This window comes from Mustela erminea, chromosome 19 (genome assembly GCF_009829155.1).
Source record: "Mustela erminea isolate mMusErm1 chromosome 19, mMusErm1.Pri, whole genome shotgun sequence".
Lineage (NCBI taxonomy): Eukaryota > Metazoa > Chordata > Mammalia > Carnivora > Mustelidae > Mustela > Mustela erminea.
In genome coordinates, this window is record NC_045632.1 from 17050724 (window position 1) to 17065679 (window position 14956).

Genomic DNA, 14956 nt, shown 5'->3' on the forward strand with positions numbered 1-14956 from the left:
TCTCTCTCAAATAAATCAAATCTTAAAAATAAAACCATATGATTTCAGTAAATGGAATCTACAAAAAATTAATAAACAAACAAAAAGCAGATCAGACCTACATATAAAGAGAACAGACTGATGGTTGCCAGAGGTGAGGGACATGGAGGGTTGGGCAAAGTGGATGAAGCTGAATGAAAGATACAGGCTTCCTGTTAATGGAATGAATGTCATGTGACTAAAAAGCACAACATAAGGAATACAGTTAATGATACTGTAACAGTGATGCATCAGGACAAATGGTAGTTCCACTTGTGAATATAGCATAATGTATAAAGTTGTCATATTAGTATGTTGTACACCTGAAACTAATGCAACATTTGTGTCAATTATATGCAAATAAGAAAATGGAAACCCAGATGTCCCTCAAAAGTGAAATGAATCAACAAACTTCAGCATTTCCCCACAATGGAACACTATTCAGGAATAAACAGTAAGTACAGATACATGGAATACTGTGGATAAATCTCAAATATATTTTACTAAGTGAAAAAAGCCAGACCAGAAAGGCTAGATATTTTTATTCCATTTATATAATATTCTGGAAAAGGCAGAATTGTAGGGATAGAAAATAGGTCACTGGGACAGCATGAGGGGGAAAAAATTATTTATTTATTTATTTTAGAGAGCACAAGCAAGGGGAGAGGCAGAGGGAAAAGGAGAGGCAGACAATCTTAACTAGACTCTACACTGAGCACACAGTCCCAGAGAGGGCTTAATCTCATTACCCTAGATAATGACCTGAGCTTTTGGTTCATGTTTTTGTTTTGCTTAGTTGGACACTTAACCGACTGAGCCACCCAGGTGCCCCCAGCATGAGGAAATTTGTGGGTGTAATGGGACTGCTGTAAATGGTGCATCATATTTCCTGAAGAACACCAATAAACACTGAATAAAACATGAGAAACAGCCTCCCAGAAGAATGCAAAGCACAATGAAGAACCAGAAACTAGACAGGTAAATATACTTTGAAGCCACAGCTACCCTTGGGACATCTGCTGTCCTCAATCACCTGCATATGAAACTTAATGGTCTTAAATAAAAAAATCTGAGATAAGGCCCTGGACTGACAATATGTCAGATTAGTAATAAAGCAAGCCTCAATTCGGGCTCCACTTGTGCTAGGTAGTATGTTTGGGGATTATCTCTCTCTGCCTCTCCCCTCCCACTCTCCTTTTCTCTCATGTTCTATCACTAAAATAAATAAATTTTAAAAAACCTTTAAAAGCAACAGTTAGTCAATGGGAAAGTATAGACGCTGGGTGGATAGAAGCTAGGAGGTTATAGCAATAATCCACATGGCTTGGACCAGATGATTCTGGAGGAAGGTGTGGAGAAAGTGAGATGTCATTGGATTCTGGATATATTTTGAAGATGTGACGACAAGGATTTGATGATCAACTGGGCATGTACTATGAGAGAAGTCAAAGAAAATTCTAAGTGTTTTGCCTGGGCATCCAGAACAGTAGAAATGCCATTTACTGAGAACTTCTCATTGTAGTAGAGGCAGGTTTGAGAGAGAGTATCAAGAGTTTGGTTTTGAACTATTAGACATTGTAAAGAAGATGTTGAGTAGGAAGGTATATGTATAAGTATGGGGTTCTGGGGAGATATTTAGATTAGATAAATAAATTTGAGAATTATCAATAACTAGATGACATTTAAAGCTATGGAATTTGATAAGATCACCCAAGAAGAGTCTTTGGATACAGAAGAAAATGGAAAGGGAAGGGAAGAAAAGAAAAAGAAGTTTGAGGATTGAGAGTGGGACACTTGAACATTTAGAGGTCAGGCAGATGAGAAGTAACCAGAAAAGAAGACTAAAAAGGGGTAGCCAATGAGGAAAGAAAAAGATTAGGAGAATATGGAATCCCAGAGACCAAGTGAAGAAAGTGTTTTAAACAGGAATAATCAGGGATGCATGGGTGGCTCAGTTGGTTAAGCAGCTGCCTTCGGCTCAGGTCATGATCCCAGCGTCCTGGGATGGAGTCCCACATCGGGCTCCTTGCTCGGCAGGGAGCCTGCTTCTCCCTCTGCCTCTGCCTGCCATTCTGTCTGCCTGTGCTCACGCTCACTCTCTTTCTCTCTCTGACAAATAAATAAAATCTTAAAAAAAAAAATAAATAGGAATAATCAGTTTTGTCAAATGTTGAGAGAGGAGGTAAATGGTAACTTTTAATTTAACAAAGGCTTTAACAATAAAAAGGTTACTACTGATTTTCACAAGATAGTTTTGGTAGAATAAAGAGGATAAATTTTGATTGAAGCAGTTTTTAAAAGATGACCTAGAGTTATGGAGCATGGAAAATTCTTTTGAGTTTTGTTATAAAAAGTAACGAGACTGTTTCCTTTGCTGTGCAGAAGCTTTTGATTTTGATGAAGTCCCAAAAGTTCATCTTCGCTTTTGTTTCCTTTGCCTTTGGAGACATATCTTGAAAGAAGTTGCTGTGGCTGATATCGAAGAGATTACTGCCTATGTTCTCCTCTAGGATTCTGATGGATTCCTGTCTCACATTGAGGTCTTTTATCCATTTTGAGTTTATCTTTGTGTATGGTGTAAGAGAATGGTCCAGTTTCATTCTTCTACATATAGCTGCCCAGTTTTCCCAGCACCATTTATTGAAGAGACTGTCTTTTTTCCACTGTGTATTTTTTCCTGTTTTGTCGAAGATTATTTGACCATAGAGTTGAGGGTCCATATCTGGGCTCTCTACTCTGTTCCACTAGTCTATGTGTCTGTTTTTATGCCAGTACCATGCTGTCTTGGAGATTCCTCAAGAAATTAAAAATAGAACTTCCCTATGACCCTGCCATTGCACTCCTGGGTATTTACCCCAAAGATACAGATGTAGGGAAAAGAAGGGCAATCTGTACCCCAATGTTTATAGCAGCAATGGCCACGGTTGCCAAACTGTGGAAAGAACCAAGATGCCCTTCAACGGACGAATGGATAAGGAAGATGTGGTCCATATACACTATGGAGTATTATGCCTCCATCAGAAAGGATGAATACCCAACTTTTGTAGCAACATGGACGGGACTGGAAGAGATTATGCTGAGTGAAATAAGTCAAGCAGAGAGAGTCAATTATTATATGGTTTCACTTATTTGTGGAGCATAACAAAAAGCATGGAGGACATGGGGAGTTAGAGAGAAGGGGGTTGGGGTAAATTGGAAGGGGAGGTGAATCACGAGAGTATGGACTCTGAAAAACAATCTGAGGGGTTTGAAGTGGCGGGGGGGTGGGAGGTCGGGGTACCAGGTGGTGGGTATTATAGATGGCACGGATTGCATGGAGCACTAGGTGTGGTGAAAAAATAATGATACTGTTATGCTGAAAATAAATAAATTTTTAAAAAATTTATATAAAAAAAAGTAACAGAGAAATGGGGCCATATCAAGAGGAAATGGGTGTCAAGAGATTTGTTTATCCATTTAAGATGGGAGATAGGAGAAATTTCATGTTTGTGTGCAGATGAAAATGATTAGAATAAATACTGACAAGTTGATAAATGCAGAAGACTAACAAAAAAACAGAACATTGCTCCAACAATGTCCCTGAAGAGATGAGAATTAAGTGGCATTTAATATAAAAGTAGAGGACTGGTCTTAGATAAAGGTACATGAAGTTCATTTATCATAACAGGAAAAGAGGCCCAATGAGTATAGAGTAGGGAGACAGATCAGTGGGGCAGCAGAAGCTTGTAGAAGTTCTCTGATTATTTCTGTTACCTTGGTAAAATCATGACAATCATCTTGGAGTCAGGCAAGAGAAATTAGAAGTCATGATTATGCAAGTGACAACTTAGCTTTGAAGTAAACAAAAATTGATAGACAGAGAAAAAGGAACTAATAAATCCAAGATCATAGTAGAGAACTGTGATATTGTAAAGTAGTAAGATAACACAGTTGGTCTTTGTTCCTGATTTCTGGCAGGAAACTTCAAACTCAAAACTCTCGGAATTCCCTGAGTGATAAAGGTAAATGTTATTCATAACAAGTCCCTTTCAACCACAGCTGAGTTTATGCTAAGGAAGTGACTTTTGGAAAGCCCCTAAGGATGGTAGGCTGGTTGCCAGGGGAACCAACCATATGATCAGTGGGTTGGAAATTGCAGCCCCATCTTCTCACCTCTGGAGAGCAGAGACACTGGACACAGAGTAGGTTACTAATGCCTGTGATTTCATCAATAATAATAACCTGTAAGGCCCACAGAAGATGGGGTGAGATTCTTTAGAACTTAAGATATTTACTATTTTGGGGGCACCTGGGTGGCTCAGTGGGTTAAAGCCTCTGCCTTCAGCTCAGGTCATGATCCCAGGGTCCTGGGATTGAGCCCCACATCGGACTCTCTGCTCAGCAGGGAGCCTGCTTCCTCCTCTCTCTGCCTGCCTCTCTACCTACTTGTGATCTGTCAAATAAATAAATAAAATCTTAAAAAAAAAAGATTAGAAACTGTAAAAATAAAGCTAAAATATAATCCTAGAATTAACTTCTACATAATGTTTGTCATAAAAGGAAACAGCAATTAAACTTAAAATTTAGAACTAAATACCAAAAGAGCAACCTAGTGTGAAATCCTGATACTCAGATTATGTAATCACAGAAAATTTACAGTCTTAAATGCATTTATTAGAAAACAAGAAATAATTAAAAACAAAAGAATTAAGATTTCAACTCAAGAAGATGAAGAAACAAAACAAAAAAAGAATTAGCTAGCTAAAAATGAGAAAGTGAATAAACCAGAATTTATAAAGAATAGAAATGGCTACAAGTTCATTCATTCCTTCCAAATCAAGTAAACGATAGAAAAATATGACATGCTGGGGGAAAAAAATCAGATTGGGTACAAACCCAAAACACTGAAAAGGAAAAAGAATAACATAAATCCCCAAAATTAAGAAAAGTGCTTATGAGAAAAACCTATATATAATTCAAGAGTAAATTAGAAAAACTAGATGAAATGGATCAAATTAATACAAAATCATCCATGAAGAAAGAAAATCTGAGAATACAAAAAAAAAAAAAGGAAAATCTGAGAATACATCAATAACCACATAAGAATTTTAAATGTGAATTCAATGTCTATGCTCCTAAAAGGCCATTGATACCAATGACTGATGGTATCACTGGTAAGATTATCCAAATCATTAAAGAATACACAATTCTAACCATACATAATTGTTGAACATAACAAAAATTTGGAAATCCACCCAAGTCATTTTACGTAGTTAACTGAAATAACAGACAATGAGAGCTCAGGAAAACTAAGTCAATCTCATGAATCAACATTAGTAGAATTTAAAAATCGACATTAGCAATGTAGAATCTAGCTATGTACTTAAGGACTAATACACCACAATTAAATAAGGTTTATCCCACAAATGCAGGAGTAATTCAACATCAGAAAATCTACTTGAGGAGTGCTTGGGTGGCTCAGTCAGTTAAGCATCTGCCTATGGCTCAGGTCATGATCCCGAGGTCCTGGGATCAAGCCCTGCATCAGGCTCTCTGCTAGAAGGGGGTTGGCTTCTCCCTCTCCTTCTGCCCCTCATTAGCTCATGCTCACTCTCTCTCAATCTCAAATAAATAAAACCTTAAAAAAGAAAAGAAAATCTATGAGATCCTATATTAAAAACTCTAAAATAAGAATGGCTCTTCTTTCACCTAATTAATTTAGAGTATTTACCAGAAACCTATAAAAACATATTCAGTAAACATTAGTACTTCCAAGAAAGTCTGAAAAAAGATAAGAATTGTTTTCAAATTATGAAATAATCAGCTCCTATGGGTTATAGTTTTCAAAAACTGGTACAAATAGAAAAGGAAGAAATAAGACATATATAAAACTCAAGTTATCTACCTAGAAATCCAATATCACCCACTGGAAATTATTAGATATTTCTGTAAGATTATCATCAACTTACAGAAATCAACATTTTATTATCTGTATGTGTCTGTATGCATGTATGCATACATACATGCATGTATGCATGTATGTATATATACTTGTATTAACCATTTAGAAAATATCATACAACAAAATATTCCTATGCATAGTATCAGTATTTATAAAGTACTGAGAAAATTGCTTAACAAGAAATGCAAAAGATTTTTTAAGAAAAAAAAAAGAAATTTACAAAGGACATAAAAAATAGATACAGCATGTTTAAAGACAGGATTCACAATTGTAAATACGTGAATGGTGCATCAGATTTCCTGAAAACACCTTGAAATGCTGGCTAACCTGTGACATATATCTTTTTAAAAGTATTCCATGCTTGAGGAGAAGGGAGTTGAGGGAAATTGGAAGGGGAGGTGAACCATGAGAGACTATGGACTCTGAAAAACAATCTGAGGGTTTTGAAGTGGGGGTGGTGGGAGGTTGGGGGAACCAGGTGGTGGGTACTAGAGAGGGCACGGATTGCATGGAGCACTGGGTGTGGTGCAAAAACAATGAATACTGTTATGCTGAAAAGAGAAAAAAAAAGTATTCCATGCTTTAAAAAAAAAAAAAAAAAAAAAAAAGTAAAGAAGATCCAAAAGAGGCAGAGTGAATTGAGAAACTAGAGGTAAACATGCCCTGAAGTCACAGCTACCCTCATGACATTTGGTGACTTCAACTGCCACTTTGAATTTATCTTAATGGTTTGATAAAATCCAAGAGACAAAGCCATGGGCCCACAAAATGTCAGAGATCAGCACTGAACCTCTTCATAAAAACAGAACTATACAAGGCTTATAGTTCAAGGGAAAAAAATCCATGGGACCTCAAAGGAAATGACAAGAAACATTTCAATCTTGGCCTAGACTTGCAATGAAAATAAAGAAAAAAATAATTTACACAGAAGCAGCATTATTAGACCTGTTCTCTATAATTACTGAATGCTGAAAGGTATATATAAAATAATGACTGAAATATATGAAATGTAAAATATAAAGTCAAAACCATGAGAAAGGAACTAAACAGAAGCAAGGGAAAAAAAGTAAGATCTCGGGGAGGAAGAAAATATCAAAGCTCTAGAAATAAAACAATATAATCAATTATACTAAAATCTTAAGAAAAAAACCTTAAAAGCAGCCAGAGAGAAAATACAGATTACTTACAAAAGGAACAATAATGAGACAGAAGGCAGACTTCTCAAGAGCACAATAGAAGCCAGAAGACAGTGGAATAATATCTTCAGAGTGCTGAGAAAAAAATAATTGTCAGTACAGAATTCTATACCCAGTTAAGTCATCAAGCAGGAATGAAAGTGAAACAAAAGTTACTTTGCAATAACAAAAATAAAAACAGAGCGTTTACTAACAATAGGATTTGCCTAATGTATTTCATGACAAATAAAATGATCTCATCAGGAAGGTATAGTAGAGGAGGAATAGTTTGCAAATAAAAGGATAATCAGGTGAGGGGCGCCTGGGTGATTCAGTGGGTTAAAGCCTCTGCCTTTGGCTCAGATCGTGATCCCAGGGTCCTGTGATCAAGTCCTGCATCAGCCTGCTTCCCTGACCACCCCAACCCCCCGCCTGCTTCTCTGCCTACTTGTGATCTCTGTCTGTCAAATAAATAAATAAAATCTTTTTTAAAAATTAAAAAAAAGATAATCAGCTGAATAAATCTATAAGCAAACACTTTCATTATAAAACAAAAATAATGCCCATTTTGGGGGTTAAAAAGAAAACAGAATTGAAATACCAGACAACATATTAGATAGGAAAGATTAATCAAAGTTAGAGCATTCTAAGACTCTTCATATATCCTTTATATTGTTCTGGGACAAGGGAGATACTAACTTTAGTCTTTGTTAAGTATGTATTCCTTAAGTGGCACAAACAGTAATAATAATGATTAAAGGACCCAAACAGGCACAAATACTCCTGAAATACTTAAACTCACCAGGAATCACAGGTATGTAGTGTTTGTAAAAGTACAGAGAAAGAGTGTACATTGAGGGTAGGCTCCTGGTAAGAATTCTGTTGACAATGATGCTATTACATAAGAGATGTCACTATCTCATCTCCTTATAGAACCTTAACTCCATATCACAACAGCTTCCAATTTATTTCAAGGTAGACCCAGTCCTTTCTATTTTTCAACTGGTTGCCTTGAAATCCCAGGTGTGAGAGTGGGGCATATGATTCATTCAAGATTTCTGTTTTCCTGTGTTGTTAATTTTAGCTATTCTAACCAGTGTGATGTAATATCTCTTTGTAGTTTTGTGTTTTCTTGATGATGAGTGATGTTGAGCATCTTTTCATATGTCTGCTAGCCATCTGTATGTCTTCTTTGGAAAAATGTCTATTCATGTCTTCTTGCCCATTTTTTAACCGGATTATTTGGTTTTTGGGTGTTGATTTTGGTAAGTTCTTTATATATTTTGGACATAACCCCTTATCAGGTATGTCATTTGCAAATATCTTCTCCCATTTGTAGGCTGCCTTTTAGTTTTGTTGATTGTTTCCTACACTGTACAGAAGGTTTGTATTCTGATACAGTCCCAACAGCTTATTCTTGCTTTTGTTTCCCTTGCCTCAGGAGACATATCTACTAAGAAGTTGCTATAGCTGATGTCAAAGAGGTTATTGCCTATGTTTGCCTTCAGGACTTTAATGGTTTCCAGTCTCACATTTAGGTCTTTAGTCAATTTTGAATTTATTTTTGTGTATGGTGTAAGGAAGTGGTCTAGTTTCATTCTTTTGCATGTTGCTGTCCAGTTTTCCCAACAGCAGGTGTTGGCGAGGATGTGGAGAAAGGGGAATGCTCATGCACTGTTGGTGGGGATACAAATGGGTGCATCCACTGTGGAAAACCTATAGAAGTTCCTCAGAAAGTTAAAAATACAACTACCCTATGATCCAGTAATTGAACTACTAGGTACTTACCCATAAGATACAAAAATATTGATCCAAAGGGATACATGTACCCCTTATTTATTTATTTGACAGAGATTGAGAGAGAGAGAGAGATCACAAGTAGGTAGAGAGGCAGGTGGGTTGGAGTGGGAAGCAGGCTCTCTGCTGAGTAGATAGCCCGATGTGGGGCTCGATCCCAGGACGTTGGGATCATGACCTGAGCTGAAAGCAGAGGCTTTAACCCACTGAACCACCCAGGCGCCCCGCACACCCTATTTATAGCAGCTTACCAACAATAGCCAAATTATGGAAACAGCCCCAATGTCCATCAATGGATGAACAGATAAAGATGTGGTGTGTGTGTGTGTGTGTGTGTGTGTATATATATATATATATATATATATGTGGAATATTACTAAGCCATCAAAAAGAATGAAATGTTGCCATTTGCAGTGATATGGATGGAACTAAAGTGTATTATGCTGAGCAAAACAAGTCAGTGAGAGAAAGACAAATACCATATGATTTCACACATATGTAGATTTTAAGGAGCAAATGAACATAGTAGGGGGAAAAAAGAGAGGCAAACCAAGAAACAAACTCTTAACCATATAGAACAAACTGATGGCTTCTGAAGGGGAGGTGGGCAGGGGAATGGGTTAAATAGGTGGTGGGTATTAAGGAGGAGATTTGTTGTGATAAGCCCTGTGTTCTATGGGGGTGATGAATCACTAAATTCTACACCTGGAACTAGTGTTGCACTGTATTTAAATAAAAACTTGGAAATAAAAAAGACTTCTCTAAAGCAGTATGCAAATACATATATGGATTGAATGAGTGTCTTCATATTAATTAATACACTTAATAATTAATAAAAGTCCATGTTCATTAAATGCATATATTTTTCAAACATCACTGCAATTAATAAAAACTACAAAACTGTACTTGCATTAAAAGCAATACAGTATATGTGATAAAAAATTAAAGATAACCACTAAAGATATATAAATAGTCTATGTCTTCCAAATTAAACAAGGGGGAAAATAGAATTAACAAAAAAAAACCCCAAAGCTGAATCCATCTTGATTAAGAAATAAAAAATAAGCACAGAAGATTAAAAGAGTAAACAGACAAAAAGATAAAAATATAAATAAATAAATAAATATTGCCTGGAAAAATAAATCCAGGCAATAGCAATTAAATGGAGTGAACCTTCAAATAAAAAAAAAATTCTCAGATAATATACTATAGTGCTTACCAAACATGTCTGAACATTTGAACAACCTAAGAAGTTTCATAATATATTTGTGTCCCATGTCCAGAGACTGTAATTTAATTGGTCTGGAGTGTGTCCAGGTATCTGGAATTTTTAAAAAAACCCAGCTATGCATACAAATTTGGAAATCATTTCCACATTTTTTTTAAAAAAGTGGTTATGTCAATTGATACCGCCATCAGTAAGGTATGGATCACTTAAAAAACAAAACAAAGCAACAGATTTGTTCAAATATAATTCACATACCTACAGTGCATTCATTTAAAGTATACAATTAAATAAGTTTTAGTATATTCACAGAATTCTGCAACAATCACCACAATCTAATTTTACATTTTTATCACTTCAAAAAAAAAAAGAAAAACCCTTGTACCTATTAGTAGTCATTTCCAATTTCCCTACTCTCATTCTCCATTCACCTTCACCTCCTATCCGAAATGCACTTGCAACCACTAATCTACTTTCTATCTCTATAGATGATCTATTGTAGACATTTCATAAAAATAGAATCATGTAATATATAGTCTTTGTATCTGGCTTCTTTCACTTAGCATGTTTTCAAGGTTCATCCATGTTGTAGCATGTATCAGTACTCCTTTTTATTGCTGAATAATATTCCATCTTAAGGATAAACCAAATTTTATTCATCCTTTCATCAGCTGGTGGACATTTGGGTTATTTCCACATTTTGGCTACTGTATTGCTAAATAATTATCCATTATAAAATGATACCAAATTTTATTCATTTATTCATCAGTCAACAGACATTTGGGTCATTTTCACTTTTTGGCTATTGTGAAAATGAAGATTGTAGCATTTCTGCCACCAAAAGTTGTAAACACTTGGTACTACCACTTAAGTTTTTGCCCCTCCAGGGTATGTGAAATCATTATCTGACTGCGGCTTTAATTTGCATTTCCTGATTGCTAATGAGGTTGAGCACATTTTCATGTCTGTTGGTTATTTGTATTTCCCTTTAACATAATGATATTAACCCCTTATCAGATATACCACTTGTAAATATTGTCTTCCATTCAGTAGGTTGTCTTTTCATATTATCCATGGGTGTCCTTTGGTGTACAAAAGCTTTTTATTTTGATGTCGTCCCAATAGTCTATTTTTGCTTTTGTGTTCCTTCCTGAGGAGACATATTCATAAATATGTTCGTAAAAGTGATGTCCAAGAGATTATTGCCTATGTATTCTTTTAGTTCTATGATTTCAGGTCTTAATCCATTTTAAGTTTATTTTTATGTATGGTATAGGAAAGTGCTATAGGTTTCCTTCTTTTGCATGTAGCTGCCCAGTTTTTCCAGAACCATATTCAAAAGACTCTCTTTTCCCCAACTGAATATTCTTGCTGCCTTTGCTGTAGATTAATTAATGATGTATGTGTGGGTTTATTTCTGGGATCTCTGTTCCACTGATCTATTTGTCTACTTTGTGCCAGTACATACTGTTTTGTTTACTAAAACTTTGTAGTATATCTTGAAATCTGAAATTACTATACCTCCAGCTTTGTTCTTTTCTCAAGATTGTTTTGCCTATTCAGGGTCTTTCGTGATTCCATATATATTTTAGGATTATTTGTTTCAGTTTTGTGAAAAATGCCATTGGTATTTTGTTAGGCATTGCACTGAATCTATGGTTTGCTTTGGGTAGTATGGACATGGACATTTCACAATTATTAATTTTTCCAATTCATGAGCAGGGAATATCCTTCCATTTGTGTTGTCTTGAATTTCTTTCATCAATGTTTTATAGTTTTCAGAGCATAAGTCATTCACTTCCTTAATTTATAACCTTTTCCTCACTGCCTATGCATGTCTTTTACCCAATTCTTCAAAAAAATTATTTACCTTTTTCTCATTCTATAAAAGCTTTTTATATCCTAGGTATTAATTTTACTGTTGTCAACATGAATTGCAAATATCTTCACCCAGTATCTTTTACTTTATGTCTTTTTATAAAGAAAACAATTTTCATGCAAATTTATCAATCTATTACTGATTATTATTTTTTTTAAACCTAACCAGAACCTTTAGAAATGTTCTATCTGGTTCTCTTTCAAAATTTATGAAAATCTCATTGCTTGTCATTTTTGTTATTTCACTTATTTCTTAAAACATTTCACCAACATTTCACATTTATATCTAATAATGCCAATAAGCCAAATCATTTGCCATGTAATCTATTGTTTCTTTACATTATCTATCACTCACCTATGACCTGTTTCCTTGTGGGTTTGATGATCTTTGTGACCTCCTCTTTTGTTGATCTTAATTTTGGGGAATTCTAAAGCCCTCTTACATTCCTTCAGAGAGGATGTGCATTTTCTTTGGCCAGAAGTCAGAGGGCCCCACCTCAAAAAAAAAAAAAAAAATTTGGACTCCTTTTCTGAAGTTGTTTAACTATATTTATTTCTTATCACTCTATCACTCACTCTTTAATTATGTTTTTTGTTCCTCCTAAGTTAACACCTACCCCAAGCCCTTTACACTTACTACTCCATCTGCTGCAATACCATTCCCCCATAGACTGGCCTGACTCATGCCCTTTTATCAGTCAAGTCTTCCCTCAAACATTACCTCTTTAGAGAGGCTTTTGAAAATTTTCCTACCTAAGGGTCCTGGGTGGCTCAGTCAGTTAAGCATCTGATTCTTGTTTTCGGCTCAGATCATGATCTCAAGGTTTTGAGACTGAGCCCCACATCAGACTCCACATACAGCAGGGAGTCTGCTTGATATTCTTTCTCTCCCTCTTCCTCTGTCCCTCCACCCCCACTGCTGGTGCTTTCCCTCTCTCAAAAAGAATTAAAAAAAATAATCTACCTATAAAATAGCCCACCCATACTCCCCGGTTAGCTCATTTGCCTATGAACTAATTTTTATCTTTACCTTTATTCATATTCTTTATTACTACTTGCAACTGTTATATTTACTAAATAAATGTATATATGTATATATATATAGGCACACAAATACATACATATATTTTTATTTTCTTGTTTACTTTTTATTTCTCCTATGAGAATACGGCAGAATATGAACCTTATCTAGATCATCATTTCTCCAGTGCCTACTACAGTTCTTGGCAAAGAATAGGCTCTTAGTAAATGTATTTCGAATGAATGAGTACATTTTAAAGAAGGAGAAAATGATATAAGTCTAAATTTTTAAAAAATCTAGAATGGAACAGATTCCCAAGTTCAAATAAAAGGGTTGTTTTCACTGGAGGAAAGGAAAAGGCCCTCCTTTGGCAGTGGGAAGGATTACCATAAAAGACCAAAAGGGAAAAGTAGGGATTAGGTGGGATTCTTTAGAGAGATTGTTGCTGAAAAGCTCTTCCTTTTCTTTTCAAGTGAGAAATTTTTTTTCCACATGACCTGGGCTCTGAAAGGCAGTGTACCAACCAATAACTTCATAAAGAATGAATGGGCAAGACACAGTTACATTCCAGGGACTTAAAGAATCCAAAGAAAGTGATCATTTAGGTTGGAAAATCACTTGTGTGTCTCTTGTCTACAGGAAAAAAACAATTAACTTTCTTAGACAATCATATATTCTTCCTGAGCTCTTTTCCAATAGAAGGTGGTTCTGGCACATTCATTTAATGTAAAATACAAAGTTCTTAAGATGTAGTATTAGATTATAAAACACAAATAAGAGAATGTATTTGTTGTAATGGACTGTGTTGACCTGACTTGATCTACCCTATTACTATGTAAATAATATAAGCTCTTCTATTAGAAAAGCCATACATTTCAGCACCTATTTTTTTAAAAATATTTTGAGCTCCTTTAGCAGATCTAAATTGTAACAATGGATAGTCTGTTTTTAATATTTCAAGTGTCCCAGAATTCAAATCTAGCTCCTTGATAATCGAGGAAGACAGGAAGGCAAACAGACAGAAGACAGATAAATTATACTTGCAGAATGGAGAAGCCACATGTGCCCTCTGAAATACTACTATTTCTAGTAATTTAAAACCATTCTTTTGAGAATAGTAAGAGGCAATTCAGTTAATTACTTAAAAACAGAGAAAGCAGCCATTCCAAAGGTAAATCCTGAAATACTAGGGGTACATTTCCTTACCTACTAGTGACACCAAGTTACTATAGTTCTCCAACATCACATCTCTATACAAATCCCTTTGAGCAGAGTCCAGGTATTCCCACTCTTCCTGAGAGAAGTCAATGGCAACATCCCTGAACATCACTGATCTCTGAAACAACAAATATAATACTAGTTGTAGAAATAAAGAAAATATTTTTTCAATGGAGGGGAGATGATGGGGGAGCTCTCCACAAGGAGGCAATGGAGAAAACAGCAAAAAGCCACTGACATAAATAAGACACTAAAGATATCATAGCTTCTGGTGTGCCAATACATTCCTCTTTATTCCTGTTGCTGTAGATATTTCCTGTATATAGAACATCTCATTATACAGATATGTCTGGAACTTAAATAAAGAAGATATAATATCCCAATTAAAAGAAAAAACACACATAGGCATCCTGTATAATACTCTATTACTCGCTCTTTAATTATGCTTGTATCTTGTATAACATTCTCTCTTATTCTCTAAGATGTAAGAAAAATAACTGGGGAAGTTTTTCTGAAAAATCTTATAAAATCTGTACCTTGTAAGATTTGTATAGTTAAAGAATTTATTGAAATCTCAGTTCATCATCATATCAGACAGAATACATCATAAGCATTTTCCTTACCAATAATTTAGAATATGTTCTTAATAGGCTGCAAAATAGCTTCATATAATGTATATGTCT

General features: G+C 35.3%; 1 protein-coding gene across 9 annotated transcripts in view; it reads right to left on the bottom strand.

The window, feature by feature from the left end:
• LOC116579804 (zinc finger protein 420) overlaps positions 1-14956 on the bottom strand; it is a 106611-nt gene that overhangs the window by 11658 nt on the left and 79997 nt on the right. For 2 of the 9 annotated variants that reach the window (XM_032325576.1, XM_032325577.1), the window contains exon 4: positions 14262-14391. The exons of 3 other annotated variants lie outside the window; for them this stretch is intronic. In XM_032325576.1, coding sequence (XP_032181467.1) covers positions 14262-14391 — 130 coding nt within the window. Of the gene's footprint in view, positions 1-7146; positions 7231-11179; positions 11307-12389; positions 12519-14261; positions 14392-14956 lie in introns of those variants that run through there. 4 more of the 9 variants (XM_032325581.1, XM_032325578.1, XM_032325582.1 and 1 more) reach the window with 4 other exon arrangements.